The 17,488-nt window shown below is 43.8% G+C and overlaps 1 protein-coding gene and 1 long non-coding RNA gene across 3 annotated transcripts in view; one reads left to right on the top strand and one right to left on the bottom strand.

Annotated features, from left to right (window-relative positions):
• The window catches only part of LOC307211141 (ankyrin repeat domain-containing protein 40-like), an 84,064-nt gene that overhangs the window by 52,385 nt on the left and 14,191 nt on the right, over positions 1-17,488 (bottom strand). The window contains exon 1 of one of the 2 annotated variants that reach the window (XM_079967467.1): positions 7,387-7,494. The exons of the other annotated variant lie outside the window; for it this stretch is intronic. Coding sequence (XP_079823593.1) covers positions 7,387-7,479 — 93 coding nt within the window. The 5' untranslated portion in view covers positions 7,480-7,494. Of the gene's footprint in view, positions 1-7,386; positions 7,495-17,488 lie in introns of those variants that run through there. 2 annotated transcript variants of the gene reach the window in all.
• On the top strand, positions 5,655-6,812 carry LOC307209778. The gene is made up of 2 exons (XR_013835771.1): positions 5,655-5,822; positions 6,531-6,812. It is a non-coding gene; the product is annotated as an uncharacterized lncRNA (long non-coding RNA).

Raw genomic sequence — 17,488 nt, 5'->3', positions numbered from 1 at the left:
TGCCCCATTTGCTACAAATGGTATGCGCTGGTGGTAGCTATCTGCAGAATGTTCAAGCGGAACCATTTTGCAGGAGAGAGAAGTGAACCGTCACACAACAGCCTCACTTTATCCCACGGCTCATCACTTAAATAGCATTGGCTGCATTGAGCTAAGCGTCTGTGTTGTTTTAACCAGCTGCTTCTTAATCTGATCTCAACCACCCACCTATGGAGAAGCAGCAAAATGGCTAGGGCTGAGTAAAAGGAGACGACTTCTGAGGCAAAAACACACTTGGAATATATAGGCTGCTTAAGGCGGGTATGATCACACTTCTGTCACAGAACTCTGTGCAAGATCACCAGATCAAATTGCAAGGCTGGAAGGCTGCATAGACGCCATACATTGAAAGCACACGACTCCCACAAAAACTCCTTGAAACCGTAGTTTGTTAAAAGTGTTGGGAATTGTAGCTCTGTGAGGAGTAAACTACATTCCCAGGATCCTCATGTGCTTTCAAAGTAGGGGGTGCACGCAGCCAAAGCATGTGAGTAAGGGGAGGGTATATTTGGGCCAATTCAGGCCTACATAGGATCCACACACTGAAGAATAGGTTTTCAGGTAACTAATGACTTGCATTGTAAAAGGAATCCCATCTACCCTCCCTCTTAAGTATGGAGATGTCTGTCAGTTTCAGATTTAAGGGGATTTAAAAAAAAACAAAAACCCCAACCTATAAGGGACAGTAAAATGCATATTTCCACTATTAACCTCAATGCATGTCAGGAAAAACTTAAATTTTTGTACATTAGGCTGTTCTGAAAGGTACAGGAGCAGGGCCAGTAATAAACTTGTACATTTATTTCGCAAACTGAAAGCTCCCTGGAACATTAAGTTAAATCTGTGGTTGCCAATTCAACCTTAAAAGGTGCTTTGCAATTAATGGTTCCTGTTCAAAAGAGCTGGATGGCACAGAATTATTTTGAGGGCTTATTTACACAAATGAAAACAATACTTTTATCTCACAGTCTGAAGAATCACGAGGGGAGCAATCACATATAGTGGTGACCCGTATAAATGATCCCTCCGTGTGACCCATCGTGGTCAGGCCACAAGACCATTTGCAGTGGCCCAACTAATTCTCAAGGCAATTGTGTGCCTATCAGGGGTGCGGAACCTCAGGCCTAGGGCCCAAATGCAGCCCTACAGAGACCTCTCCAACAGACCCTCTGTACTCTTCCCAGGCCACAGCATTCATTGGAGCTGCTCTGTGCCCTCCTTGAGTCTTGTGTTTGGCTGAAACAAGTCTCTCTCTTTTTTTTAATAGAAGAGTTTGGATTTGATATCCCACTTTATCACTACTCAAAGGAGTCTCAAAGCAGCTAACATTCTCCTTTCCCTTCCTCCCCACAACAAACATTCTGTGAGGTGAGTGGGGCTGAGAGACTTCTAAGAAGTGTGACTAACCCAAGGTCACACAGCAGCTGCATGTGGAGGAGCAGGGAAGCGAACCCTGTTCACCAGATTACGAGTCCACCGCTCTTTACCACTACACCACGCTGGCTCTCTGAAACATGTCTCTTGAATTGTGATAACACCTCTTGCTTGCAGGTATGAAGGGTGTGTGTGTAAACCTCTAACTTTGGTGTGGCTGGAATACAGTTTACTGTACAAATGAGTTTCACCCATTGTTCTGCCCATTTTTGTCTTTGGTCCTAGCGCCCACCGTTCATATATGGTCCATAGGAGGTTTCCCGGGAGGGAATGTGACCACAAGTTCTCCATCCCCTGGTGAATATGAACTCAATTATTTGCCCGTGCTGTGAAAGCAAATGGGGTTGAAAAAATGTGACTTGTCTCTTCTATTTTTTAAAGACAAGAGACAGGGCATACTTAAAAAAAACAACCAAATAAATCAAATACATCAGAAGTTATGCTTTAGATATAGAGCATCAAAAAAGTTGCTTCATTCCATTCCAACCATTTTTTAAAATGCTGCAGTACAAAAGGGGGCATCTGCCAAGGAGTTAGCATTGCTGATGGCCACCCCACCCCTACCCCCCCAAACAGAAAAAATGCTAGTACAGGGAAATTTTTGTGCTTCGTATGCTGTGCAAGGTACACAAGATGGTGCTTGAGAAATAATGGCCCACATCCCATTGCTTTTCACTAAGTCAAACACCAGGTGGCACTTGACATCACAAGATAGAGATGCTTGTAACTGTTGGAGGAAATTTTAGAACTGCCTATTTTGCTCATTAGCTTCTTTAGCTGGTGTTTATGAAGCGAGGGGGAATTCCTCCCCCTGCCCCGTTATGACAAAATATGTGTAGGATGGTCAAGTGCAAAGGATGAGAGCATTTCTGTACCTTTTAACAGCTGCACGGAAGAGGGAAATCTCAACAGATGCTGCTGCCAAACTGCACCTGCCAAAATTCCCAGTTCTACCCAACTACAAAAGGGCCCTGCCTCCATTTCGTATCTAATCACCAAGAGCATATAGTTTTGTAAGACACACTGACTTAATATTCCTTATACCCACTAGCACTGGAGCAAGCAATCCTCTGATCTCTGATTCTTCTTCAAAGCAGCTCGCACTACAACCTGCTGTTGAAGACTATGAACCATCTGTTTAGGATGAACTATAGTACAGCATCTATTACTTCTGCATGGGACTATTTAGATTTTGTGTAATGCAGCTACACTGATTTTTAAAATCATCCATTTGTGTTTCTTATGTGTTGGATCACACTTTTGTCCCTTAAGAGTATTTGTTGGCTTGTACCATTTGTAAGAAAATAAATGGTCTTTTGTTTCCGTACCACCATATCATAAATATCGGGGTGTTGTAGAACTGTAAAACATAAAAACCAGATACAAGTCATAAAGTGACTGGTTATTGTTTTCAGAGCTGCAGTATAGAAGAGGACACACATATTGACATTTGCTGGAGGTGTGAGTGGCAAGTGCAACCGAAACAGCAACGAGGCATCTCTAAATTAATATTTGGCATTATTTATTCAATCTCTTTGCTCATGTTTCATGGTCCCCGTTTATACAACACTGCAATGAAACTGATGAATGTGTCTGTTGGAGTGGGCTTGAATTCAGCAAAGCTTATGGCATAATAAATGTGTGTTGTCTTTAAGGTGCCATGAAACTCAGGCCCAGGACATTCAATAGTTTGGGGGCAGAACGCTTCCCTAACAGCCTATTCAGTCCCTCCCTGGGATGTGAATCCTCATCTCCCCACCTGCTGGGCTCCTTTCCCAAATTCTCCTGCTCATCAGATGTGTTCACACTACTAGGTTAAAATGTAGCTCTGTCATTTTTACTCCATTTCAACCAAAGCTGGTTTTTTTTTGGGGGGGGGGGTGGAATACATCAAAACACAGTATTTCATCAGAAACAAAAAGTTAGATATAGGATAGATATGGATTATGGCTAATGCTATGTGTGCACAGCACTGGCAGGAGCGCACTGAATGCAAAGTAATCAGGAATGTGTAAACCGCTTCATGATGAGTTGTGCTCACAATGCTATTGGGGCGGTCGCCTGTGATCCCACCTTCAATACGATTTGTGCCTGCAATTCTTTTCAGGCAGTTGTACTTGCTTCGTTTCCAAATAGTGCATATCCTGCAATTTCCTGCTGAGATCCAGTAACTTCTCATACCACAGATGTTCAGGGTGGGTTGTGCTTCTTTGTTGCATTACAGCCTCTCCAGACAGCAACAATGTGGTAGCATTGGGGATGCATCCCAGAACAAACCAATAAAGCAGAACAAATCCATCACAAATGCCCTATTTTTGTGTCAAGGTTACAGAGCACATTGCAGAGTATACCTGCAGTAGAAGCCAGTGGAGGAGACCCAAAGAAATTCTTAGAAAGTAGAACCCTTCTCTTTTTATTATTATTTCCCCATCTTTTCTATTTCTATTCCTCACTATTCTTGTATATTATGCCACCGAAAACTACCCATTAAACATCTTGACGCCACTAACGTTCAGGTTTAAGGGGCAGGGAGAGGTCATCCTTTATTTTTCTACAGCATTAAGACCGGAAGGGAATGCCCTTTTAAATAAATAAAACCTGCATCTTAAGCTCCTCATCCTGCAATCCCTTCAACAGAGATTAAAAACCTCACAAAATGCAGTGACCCTCCGTTTCCTGCGCACAGCAGTTTGGACACTGAGCACTCCAGGGTTAATTGCCTTTTATAAAGGTCTCCACCTGATAAGAATGTCCTACAGACCTGTTTAAAAACACAGGGGGGAAAGTCCACCTCTGCTGTCTTCTGGACCTTGATCTGGCAGCTTTTCTGGTTCTTCTGGTTCACTAGCAAACCTGAACCTGAGAAGCATGCGGGCCATTTGTGTTTGCTGCCACCAGCATTTTACTTCGCATCACAGCGACCTGAATTATCCATGCAAGCAAAGGGCTAATGGGTGCAGCAGTACTGACTAAAAGGGCTGGAGGACTGGATATGGGTGGTGCTGAGTTAAAGGATAGAATGGGGCTAGGACTGGCAGAGTTCCTGTGCCTTTAGCAACGGCATGGTAGGGGGGAATTTGAGAGCTGAAGCTTTCTTCATGGCAAGAATTCTGCATCCGCTCTGATGTTTGGCCTGGAAAAGGACTCATAGGAAGCTGACTTATACAGAGTCAGAATACAGGTCCATTCAGCACAGTACTGTCCACACAGACTCTCTTAAGGGCTTTGTGTGTAGGAGGTTCTCTGATTACTACCTGGAGATGCTGGTTATTGAACCAGGAATCTTCTACATACGAAGCAGATTCTCTACCACTGAGCTACAAGAGTCGTTTTATTGCAGGGTGGAGAGATCATGGTTCCAAGCCAGCTATCCTATGTTAATTTAACACCTCTAATGGAAAAGCAACCCTCTGTTGTATGTTAAATTAGTACTGCAGTAAGAGCACTAATTTGTACAGTGGTACCTCAGGTTACAAACACTTCGGGTTACAGACTCCGCTAGCCCGGAAGTAGTATCTCAGATTAAAAACTTTACCTCAGGATGAGAACAGAAATCGCGCGCCGGCAGCAGCAGGAGGCCCCATTAGTTAAAGTGGTACCTCAGGTTAAGAGCTGTTTCAGGTTAAGAACGGACCTCCGGAACAAATGAAGTTTGTAACCAGAGGTACCACTGCATACATTTTGGTGCTGTATAGCAATCTTAGAAGCCTTCTGCTTCCTTGCATTTTGTAGCCTTTTCGCCCTCACCGCTTACAACATTTCCCCTCCGCACCCATGTGAGGGTGTTTTGTGTAATCTGCCAAATTTGGGTAATGCTTCATTCATTGGACAAACTTAGCTATGGCCCAGGAAAGCTTCTGGTGCAATCACTCCACTGTTGTTATTGCTGCAATGGACTTAACAGGGCTACACCTCTGAGTTTTGTGTCTATGGGAAGGTGAAAGGAAAAGAGACGCTCTGGGCTGCTCTTCCTAATCCTCGCACTCCTCCTTGCAGTGACTCCATTGCTGAGGAACGGGAGAAGCTTGCCCGGCTTTTATTTCCTGTTTGACTGCCAATATAATGAGTTTAGTGACACACAAGGGAAAGCGTGTCCATACTGGCTCCTGCCTTAATTGCTAAGGGCACTCCTAGATGTCAGCTTCCCCAGCAACAGTAGCTGTGTGCAAAACTGAGAGGAAAACAGGAAGCGCCTCACATTATCATGGGGCTTAGAGATACCATTTCTAGTTTTGCGCAGTGGATTCTGTTATTGCTCCCTCACACAGACACACACACACACCAGTAGTCCTTTGCAACTATCTGCATGGGATTTGGAATCTGGCACACAATTAACACCTGGCTTGCAGGTAAGCAACACTACAGTGTACCAATTATTTGCAAAAGCACTAAAATCAATAGGAAAAGCCAGTATCAGGAAGCACTGACATTACCTTAGCAGCGTCCTTTTTCCTAAATGGAATTGGGGGGGAATTGCTCATTTTGACTCTGTTAGATAATTGGGTATGACAAGTAGTAAATAATTTATTTTAAAGTGCCAAATAGTGTTTTTGAAATTTTCAAGCAACCTCTACTGCTCTGTGCCTATCTTAGCGTCCTCAACTTCAGCTACATTTCTGTGGAGAAGGATTAGGCTGCCTGGGTACCGAAAAAGAGCCCTGCACCTTTCATAGTTGTAGAAAAGAGGAAAGTTCAGCAGGTGTAGCTTGTAATGGGAACTTTATCTGCTGAAATCCCCTCTTCTGTCCAACTATTAAAGGGGCAGCAGCCATGTTCTCTTTTGCATTTGGCTACCCTAAGATTAATACTAAGAACATATAAATAGTAATCTGCCATTGGCCCAATCAAACCCAGGACTGTCTAAAACAGAGCAGCAGTCTTTTTTTCAAGCTCTGATGAAGGGATAATTCCCAGTTTTGCTTTCTATCTTATATATTTTAGCTGGAGATGCTGGGCAAGTATTGGGACTGAAGTTTAGGGGGAAATATTAAGGTTGCCGTTACATATTGTAAACAATTATTTTCTGTGGAGATTATGACCATCCTTTCTATTTCCAGTGTCCAGGCTGGGAGTGACATTGCTTACTGTAGCCCAAATGGCACCACCCACAAATGAGAGACGCATCATCTCTGCCTGGGAGACCAGGGTTCAAATCCCCACTCGGCCATGAAGCTCACTGGGTGACCTTGCACCAGGCACTGCCTCTCAGGGTTGTTGTGGGGATTAAATGGGGGAAGGGGAGTGCCATGTCCACTACCTTGAACGCCTTGGAGAAAAAGATGTGATATAAATGCAATAAATGAATGAATAAAGTACACTCCTCCTTAAAAAAAGGAAAAGTTTTTTTAAAAAAAAATCCAGCCTAATTAAGTCATTTGAGGCCCATGGGCATGTTTACAACCTTGGGAGTGGGCCATGGGCACCCTCACAAAAATGACTGTTAATGGGTTGGGGGGCTGCCCATTCACCAAAACGACTGCGGTAGTAGGACATTTTTGATCTATGGGCTACTTTTAAAATGAGGCTGCATTTTAAATTGCATTTTAACCTGTATTTTAAATTGGTCCCCCCCCCCAATTCGGTTTTTACTGTAATTTTTACTGTTGTTAGCTGCCCTGAACCCGGCTCTGGCCGGGGAGGGCGGGGTATAAATAAAATTTATATTATTACATGCGGACAGCCACACAAACACCACTTTTACAGAAGGCAAACTCCTCTTCTTCCAATATACACAGGCCTAGCAAAATAAAAAGGAACACAGACAAACCCAACCAGAGAGACAAAATCAGCCCTAGAGAGAGGGAGAAACTCAAGAGGCAAAACAAAAAAGAAAGCAAACCTACAAGCTACACACTCCCTCCCACAATAGCAATGGGTTGGTGGTGGTTACTGCTGCCCTCCCCACAACCTCACCTTTTTCTGTCTGCTTCTTTCAACGTTTATGCAAGCCCCTTCCCCACATTTCCTTGGGAGGTTGAGTCCTGGTCTCAGCCTAGAAAAGGTCATGGAGTTGAGAGAGGAAGTGCCCTTTTTTCACTTCCTTCTTCACTTCTATGTGCTTTTTAAAGGGTGTGATTGGCCCCTGCCTACTGCCTGTGATCAGATGTATAATGTGCAATTAATTGCACCAGGGCCAATGCCTTAAGGGGGCCTAGACTCTGAGCTTTTTTGCGGGGGGAGGGAGAGAGTAAACCTCTAACCACACTAGAAGAAAAGATATAAAGCAAAATGTACAGGCAAACTTCTAAGCTATTTCAGGGAGGGAAGCCAGCCAGGCTATTCCCTGCCTTCCAGTGTTTTTAACCAATGAGTAAAGTCAGAACTGTGATTGATTGATTTGGCTGACATGTTGCAAGAATCCCTTTCTAATCCCTGGAATTGCCCAGATTTCCCCTTTGATTCCTTTCTTCCTGGCAACCTGTCCTATGGTGGTTTCATGAGAGATCAGGTCTCCCTACAAGTTATTTACTGCAAATGCTACTACACAATAAGTAGCTGAGGTCCAGGCAGTCATTAAGAATTCAGTGTAAAATTAACTTACAAAGCATCAGTTCATCAGAACAAAGGCAACCACCACCAGCCGCACTTGGTTACATGTGGAGATTTTTTGCCTCCCATATCAGGGGTCAGCAAACATTTTCAGCAGGGGGCCGGTCCACTGTCCCTCAGACCTTGTGAGGGGCCGGGCTATATTTTGGAAAAATAAATGAACAAATTCCTATGCCCCACAAATAACCCAGAGATGCATTTTAAATAAAATCACACATTCCACTCATGTAAAAACACCAGGCAGGCCCCACAAATAACCCAGAGATGCATTTTCAATAAAAGGACACATTCTACTCATGTAAAAACACGCTGATTCCCAGACTATCCACGGGCCGGATTTAGAAGGCGATTGGGCCAGATTTGGCCCCCGGGCCTTAGTTTGCCTACCCGTGTCCTATATCTTCGCAACAGCTACGTAAGGTAGGTTAGGCTGAGAGCTGATGACTGACCTAAGATGGGAAGTGAACAAAAACAACAAGTGTTTAAAATATGAAACTTACTGCATGTGCTCAGAGTGTTCTCTTTCTGTTTGTTAAGGTTGCCCAGATGTTTGTGTTTTGCTGAGAGATGTGAAACAGTACAGCCTTAGAGTATTTTTTTTCGTAGTCAATGCAAGTTTGATTAATAATATTTGGGGGGGGGGTGTAATTCACACTATGTTGAATTTTCCACCTGTGCAAGCCTATCAGTTATCCAAACACAATGACCCCCCCATCCATGTGCTGTCCTGGGGGTTCCCCCAATCACCCCCAAGTCAATTATGCAGATGCCTTGTGCAGGGCCTCTGCTGATGGTGTTTGTTAGGTGAATCCTACCAATAGCCTTTAAAATACCTCAATATGGATTTTGTGGTGCCTTATTTCATGCATTGCTTTTGGAAGGGGAAGGAGAGTCCTATTTTTGGAATTCCTCCAGGGCCCCCAACCACCTTAATCTGGCCTTGCTAGTACAGCCAAAGGGAGAAAAAATGGAGGCGCTGCAAAAGTCTCAAGGCCACTGGAGGAGGTCATTGTCACCATTTGCACCAACAAGCACCTCCCTGGTGCTATCAGATGGTTGAGGGGAGACAGAAAACTGGGGTGGGGAGCGGCTGAAACACTGAACAACTTCACCTCACATTGCAACATGTTCTCAGAGTGTTGTTGTTTAGTCGTTTAGTTATGTCCAACTCTTCGTGACCCCATGGACCAGAGCACGCCAGGCACTCCTGTCTTCCACTGCCTCCCGCAGTTTAGTCAAACTCATGCTGGTAGCTTTGAGAACACTGTCCAACCATCTCGTCCTCTGTCGTCCCCTTCTCCTTGTGCCCTCCATCTTTCCCAACATCAGGGTCTTTTCCAGGGAGTCTTCTCTTCTCATGAGGTGGCCAAAGTATTGGAGCCTCAGCTTCACGATCTGTCCTTCCAGTGAGCACTCAGGGATGATTTCCTTCAGAATGGAGAGGTTTGATCTTCTTGCAGTCCATGGGACTCTCAAGAGTCTCCTCCAGCACCATAATTCAAAAGCATCAATTCTTTGGCGATCAGCCTTCTTTATGGTCCAGCTCTCACTTCCATACATCACTAGTTCTCAGAGTACGCCTATCTAAATTAATAAATCTAAGTTAGTCATGCCCATTAACTTTCACTGAGTCTACTCTGGGGCTAGCACTGGATACAGCTCATTATTTCAGGTCTCATTTGTTATTTAGAATTCGAATTACATTATTTAACATAAAAAGGGAATTTTTAAAAATTGACTGATGAGGAATATACAGACTGAGCAGCACATTTTAGTTCTGCATTCATAAAAGCAGGCAGAAAATCACCATAATCTAGAAATGGGACGGTATACTGTAGTATTTTTCCTTCTTGTCAATGAAAAGCCAAATGATTCTTCAAACCGAGTGTATTGTAGCAAGTATACAGCTCTTGCTCTCGTAATGAAAATAGTCTGCAGCATCCAACAAAAGCCTAAAAGGCCTCTGACAGGAAAACGCCAGAGTGGCACTCTCCAGTGTCATCCAGGACTAGATTATTCCCAGAGCAGCTTGTTGTTTCCAGAAAAGACAATTTGAAATTCAGTGGGTGGGTGTGACGCGAGCTTCCTAATCATGTGCTGCTCAAATCAAGCTCTCTTGTTCTGGCAAATGGAAAGATGCTCAAGGGGGGGGGGGATCTCTTGATTTCTATAGGCCAGCCACAAAATTACTGTGGAACTTGAGTCTGTGTAACAAACAGCAAAAAGCACACCTTAGCCGCACATCCGCAGCCATATTCATGAAGCAGATCGCTTAAAGGCTTCACTGTAACGTAATTCCACTCTAATCCTGCGTCATGATTTGCACTGCTTCGTGATCTGCAGGCTAAGAACATCAGTCTCAGGTGCACAAGGGAGCTACTGTAAAGCAGGTCAAACTGCTTGTCCATCTAGCACACACAATATTACCCACTCTGGCTGGCAGCAGCCCTCTTTTTTAACAACAGCTACCTGACTTTTTGAAACTGGAGATGCCAGGGAATGAGATTGGGCCTTTGGCATGAAAACGGTGCCCTCTACCCAGTGAGATACAGTCTTATCTCCAAAACCCTCCTCCAAATTCCCAAGGGAACCGATTTACAGCATAAGAATAGAGTCAACAGGGATGCAGCCAAACAGAATGATTTATTCAAACACCACTGTGAGTATCTCTCTGTGGATCAATGGCCAACTTTTTATCAGTGGCAAAATGGGAACCGTTGGTGCAGGAGTTAATTGTGACAGCCCCCATAGCCATGGGAGTAGCCCCCCCCTCCCGATCAAGTAAAACAATACAAATATTTAACTAACTGAACAATCGTGTCAGTTCTGCCCCCCCAACAAAGTCCTGCCCCCTACAACAACAAAAAAGCCCATAGCAACATCCCACAAATAGAGTCCATAGACATGCCCAAAATCTTGGCAGCTGTGTTGATCCAAAACACAGAGAACAAGAAAGAACAGCACTACATGACATCAAATCCAATTTATCAGGCTGAGCTGATGGTGAAAGAATAGTGAGGTTAGTCAGGGTGGTGTAGTGGTTAGCGCACGAATACCCAATATGATGCTTTCCAAGTGTTGGACTACAACTCCCATTCATGACAGCGCTGCCTTTCCTAAAGCTTCTCTCTGTCCTTCCTGCACCTGTCCTCATAGCACCTTGCTGTGATGTTGGAAACACAGCAGAGAAAGGATGCTGTTATTCTCATATTCTGTGTACTGTATGTCCTATAAACAGGCCAGCATTTTGGGACCATCCAAAAAGAATGTTATCCTTTTAAGAGGAAGGAAGAAAGAAATATTGTCTTCTCATGCTTGGTCCTATTTTAACAATTGCCCAGTCATGTCTTTTCCACAAATCTACTACACATACATAATAAAGGGCATATATTTTATGGACTGCCCCTTGGTGCTCAATGAACCTGGAAGAGGTTTGGCAAGACCTTGAGATTGAGGCCCCTTGTTGTAAGAGACAGGGCATGTTTTCCTATGGGGCCTGCATTCTACTAATGAGGTCAGCCTAGTAGTTTATCAGATTATTCATCTGAAGCTTGGTTTTTCAAAGTCAGCTACACAAATCCAATCAAAACAGAGCCTGTTGGGTCAAATCTGAAAGTAACAAAACAAGGGCAGAGAGATGGGGGGTAAAAGGGTCTGTAACTCTGCGTTGCTGCATGCCAAGATTTTTCTAAAAATATTTTACAACTGTTCTCAGCTCTGCACACTGATCATGCTTTATCTGTGAGGTAAATGTCTGAGAATACTGAGGGCAGTGTGCTTTATCCTGCTAAATGCCCCCCCCCCACTTCTGTGCAGCAAGCTTTCTCCACTAATATATAAAGCCAACAAGGCAAAAAGCCACAGGAACACAGGCTGTTTGACTATGCCCAGCCACCACTACACTTTTCTGGAACAATCACTTCAGCAGGATTTTACAGTTTAGCAATTATTTTTTTTAATGCTACTCACGAGAGGAATGCAGTCAACATTGTTCATTCAATTTAAATCAGCTTGCTGATGACCAAAAAAAAAAAGGGGGGGGTAAAGAGTGCTGAACCAGACAGTTTGCTTCATCGGTTTCCAAACGAGACATACAAACTCTGAGGTATTTCTTATTCAAACATTATAGAACAGTACAGAGTTCTAAAACCAACCTGATCACGTATTATGTGCAAACAGATGCTACATAAACTAGCTGTCCTTGTTTCCAAAGCACCACTGGCTAGTACAGAAGTCAGCTATTTTGATGTTTCAGTTAATGCACAAAGAGTGCAAAACTGCTAATTGGGATAGCCACGTTCCCCGTACACACCAGCAGATGTGCAGAGGTAGCAGCAGGCAATAGCAGCCAAAAAACTCAGGCAGGGCCCACAGTCTCAAGGTGTGGCTCCTATGAGGGCCATGACGGTGACCAGAGTCAGAGGAATAACTTCCCTTTGGCATTTCAACTTCACACCAGCACCGGCAGGAAATTCAAATTGTGGAGCAGAGCAAGGGTGGCAGCGGTTCTGCGCACAACAGATGGTGGCACACAGTTCACGGCAGGTGAAGGTGTGCATGCAGAGCATGGCGGGGAGAAGGGACAGAATGTGCCAGTGTGGTGGCAAAAATAAGCGAATGAGGCTTTTAGAGTGGAGATGAGAGAGAACTGGATAGGAGGGGGAGGGGGATGGAATCACATAAGCCTGCTGGCACCTGGCAGTCCTGGTACTGTATTGACCATCAGATTTTGGTACCCCTTTTAGGGTTGTGGAACACGTAAGTGCTGTTGACTAGAATGTGAGAAAAGGCACAACATGGTGGGTGCCCCTCTTCCAAGAAATAAGCCTGTGTCTATGTTATTTTAGGGACGCGGGTGGCGCTGTGAGTTAAACCACAGAGCCTAGGACTTGCTGATCAGAAGGTCGGCGGTTCAAATGCCCGTGATGGGGTGAGCTCCCGTTGCTCAGTCCCTGCTCCTGCCAACCTAGCAGTTCAAAAGCACGTCAAAGTGCAAGTAGATAAATAGGTACCGCTCCAGCGGGAAGGTAAACGGCGTTTCCGTGCGCTGCTCTGGTTTGCCAGAAGTGGCTTAGTCATGCTGGCCACATGACTTGGAAGCTGTACGCCGGCTCCCTCGGCCAGTAAAGTGAGATGAGCGCCCCAACGCCAGTCGGCCACGACTGGACCTAATGGTCAGGGGTCCCTTTACCTTTACCTGTGTTATTTTACTGACTACACCAAGGGTACAGAACTTTGAAGGGCTGTTGACCTACAGGAAGCATCAATCAGGGACTTCACCTGATGGAAGGCAAATCCAGGGTCAAAGGTGGGTGGATCCACTTATTTTCTCTCTCATTTTCTGCAACAAGGAAGGGAATGGCTGCACAGAAGTGCTTGCTCTGAGTAAAGAATTGGGGGTGGGGTTATGGTGGGAATAGCATGGTGTCCTTTCTTTTTTACCATTACCACCAATTTCTGCTTATGCTTAGAATGTAGGCATCAGGTAGGTAGTTCCTCACACACACAAACAACAAACCCTCCCTTTTTTTAACACACATACACACACACACCACACAGAACGATTTCTGCTTCGATTTAGAAATCACCATCTTCCCTAGAGCTGCCACCATGTACCCATAATTCATAATCACAATGCACTGGCGCTGTATAAACCAGCCAGGCCACTGTAACCTCAGCCCTCTCCTTCCTTCTCTCAGTTCAGCTCAAGTTTGCTTTTTCTTGGGAAAAACACACGAGGCTAAAAGAAACTGAAGCCTGAGGGCAAAAATAGGCTTGTAGCATCTAGAAAGCCACCTAGACAGCATCTTAAAAAGCAGAGACATCACCATGCCAACAAAGGTCCATATGGTTAAAGCTATGGTTTTCCCAGTAGTGATGTATGGAAGTGAGAGCTGGACCATAAAGAAGGCTGATCGCTGAAGAATGGATGCTTTTGAATTATGGTGCTGGAGGAGACTCTTGAGAGTCCCATGGACTGCAAGACGATCAAACCTATCCATTCTTAAGGAAATCAGCCCTGAGTGCTCACTGCAAGGCCAGATCCTGAAGCTGAGGCCCCAATACTTTGGCCACCTCATGAGAAGAGAAGACTTCTCATGGAAAAGACTCTGATGTTGGGAAAGATGGAGGGCACAAGGAGAAGGGGACGACAGAGGACAAGATGGTTGGACAGTGTTCTTGAAGCTACAAACATGAGTCTGACCAAACTGCGGGAGGCAGTAGGAGACAGGAGTGCCTGGCGTGCTCTGGTCCATGGGGTCATGAAGAGTCGGACATGACTAAACGACTAAACAACAACAACAATCTAGAAAGCCAAGGGCAGACCTGGAGGAAACTGCAGACTGCATGCCGCTCAAGGGCCACAGATCTGGGTTAGGCAATTGAGACAGTGAATGATTTGCCCTTCTTCAGTTTTGGCGTATCTCTGCCTGTCAATTTTGCATGTGTGTGCTTTCACCTGAAAAAGTTTGGGCTGGTAACTACATAGAAAATATAATGTGGAGGAAATATATTTGTAACATGTATCTTGAAAGCACATCAGGTCAAAAGCTGACACTTTCCTGTAATAGGAAATATATGTTATACACTAGACTCAAGTCATGCTAGAAGTCACGTGGCTGATCTACCCTTTTACAAACCTATTTTAAGCTCAGTCTGTAGAGCATGAGACTCTTAATCTCAGGGTCATGGGTTCAAGCCCCATGTTGGGCAAAACGTTCCTGCATTGCAGGGGGCTGGCCTAGACGGCTCTCATGGTCCCATTCCAACTCTACCATTCTAAGATTCTGTTTTAAAACAGCTTGCTAAAAACCTATAAAATGCAATTACAGTGGTACCTCGGGTTAAGTACTTAATTCGTTCCGGAGGTCCGTACTTAACCTGAAACTGTTCTTAACCTGAAGCACCACTTTAGCTAATGGGGCCTCCTGCTGCTGCCGCGCCGCCGGAGCATGATTTCTGTTCTCATCCTGAAGCAAAGTTCTTAACCTGAAGCACTATTTCTGGGTTAGCGGAGTCTGTAGCCTGAAGCGTATGTAACCTGAAGTGTATGTAACCCGAGGTACCACTATATGTACAAAAAAGTGACCTGCTTACTTTGAGCAGTGTCAGAGATGATGCATGCGCAGCCTAAGTAGCCAAATACTCTGTACTGCTATACAGTTTTTGAAACACAAGTTACAATTTCTCTCCCACTAATCTTCGTAACTACATTTCAGAGCCAAATGGCAGTGATGGAGGCTGTAAGAGAAACTCAGCCATATACTGCACAATCCTGAGCTTGTCTTTGAGTTCAGTGGGATTTGCTCCCTGTCCATGATCAGTGTGCTTAAGACTGCAGTCCTGAGATTACATTGAGACTGATATAACACAAAATTAGTAAGCACATTATTATTATTTTCCGCCAATGATACAATATGCACAGAGAGAGAAATGCAGACTGTTCATGAGATGAGGCCATTGTTTAAAAATTACAGGGATACATCAGTGTTCCACCTCATAGGCAATGTAATTAGATTCAGGACTTGCAGCCACAGTGACATTTGATTTAGTAATCTGGTCAGGTAAGTCGCATAATTTTGCAATGCATGATTCAATTTGACATTTCCCATCTCAAAAGTGAGCACTTTCTGGTGCACAGAGTACATTTTGACATAAGTTCTCAAATGCATTAAGTGGAAACATATTACAAATCAAGTCCTGATGAAATCAACACTACTATACAGTACTTTCCTGATACAATACGTGTAGGCTAAGGAAGGCATGTTCCACTTCTCTGTTGGATTCCAAATTATTATTTGATGCCAAATTATGAGCACATCCTTCAAGTTCAAACAGCTGTGGCCAACTTGACATTGCATTGGCTGGTCCTGATTTCAGCCTAATTTTATTTTCTACCTATATTGGAAAAGATTTTGCCCAGAAGTCATGGGTCCAACTGAAAAATATCTGAATAATGTGCAATTGCATAACATTGCAAGGACACACACGGACACACACACACACACACACACACTAATGCAACTGCACAAATGACAAAAGAAAATGAGGAAAAGGAACTTGCCTGACACACATCTCCTCTAACATTCCAATGGAACTGTTTTCGTGTATTTTAATTATGTATTGATTTTATAGTTGTAAATCACTTACAAGCCATTGTGGTATATAAGCAGAATATAAATACTCCTCCTCCTCCTACTCTGAACCTTACTTGGGTTAAGCAGAAACCCTGCATTTCTTCCTAAGCAAAAACATAAAACCTAGTAGTACCTATGTTGAATCTAATATGTAATCATCATAGTGTCTTGGTGATTAGTCACACTTCAATTCTGCATTGACCTACAATAAACTCACAATGCAAGCCCTAAATACTCAAACCTTTTCTTTTTCATTTGAGCATTTATTTATTAAAGGATTTCTAGACCACTTTGCAGCCATAAATAATACACCAAGGGTTCGTCTTTAGGAGAAAAATAAAGGCATTCATCCAAACTGCCCATCCTTATCTGTAGTCTTTCTTCCAACCAGATCCACACTACCTCCAATGTACATTTAAAGTACAAAACTTCACTCAAAGAATCCTGGGACTTGTAGTTTAAGGTGCTGGGAACTGTAGCTCTGGGGGAGAAATGGTTTGCCCTGAAAAATCCTGGGAACTGTCATGTGCTATAAATGTATGGTATGGATCTGGACAGAATTAAGTACATCAGTTAGAACAATGCCTTCAGTATTAAGAGGGTGAATAATAAAAAAAAACCTACTCCAAAAGATGCAGTTCAACCCTACTTTTGTTAGCTCAACTAGGTTGCATGTGCATATCTTGTACCTTGATTATATGAACACATTATCCAATCGTGTCATTATCTGTGTTTGTTAAGACGATAGTGATCTTGGTGCTATATGGCAAATTGAAAGGAGTCTGACCTTAATTCCTGGGACATTAACTTCAATTGAACAATAACTGCATTGTTCAGTTAATAATTTAAACACTAACAGAGAGCTCCATCATTTATATTACCGTGTTGCTTTTAGTGGGCAAATGGGAGCAGCTTAATGCGAGTGCAGAAAGGCACATAATTATCACACAGGAAGATGGCCACAGCTTCATCCATGGCATATACAGCATAATCTCTGGTAGCAGGATTTGGAAGATTCTTGTGTGAAAGCTATGCCCTGTGAAAGTAGACAATGCTATGCCAGATCTGATCTGACAAAGTTGCTTTATACATTCAGTACTATTTGCTGGATGTCAAGGTGAAGCAAATCCCGAGGTCGATACAAGCGGACCAGATAGGAGGAGTGATAGAGACACAAAAATCCCAAGCCCTATTACAGCTATTGAACTTTAGCACACACAGAAAGTAAAATCTATGTCAGGATTCAGTCTTCCTACTCTTGCTGGCCTTATTTTCCTCCACAGCCTGATTCCAGCCTCCCCAAAACAAAGTGTACAATGGTGCTAAGC

The sequence above is a fragment of the Podarcis cretensis genome (genome assembly GCF_951804945.1).
Source record: "Podarcis cretensis genome assembly, chromosome: 2".
Classification (NCBI taxonomy): Eukaryota; Metazoa; Chordata; class Lepidosauria; order Squamata; family Lacertidae; genus Podarcis; species Podarcis cretensis.
This window is presented reverse-complemented; position numbering and strand designations above follow the sequence as displayed.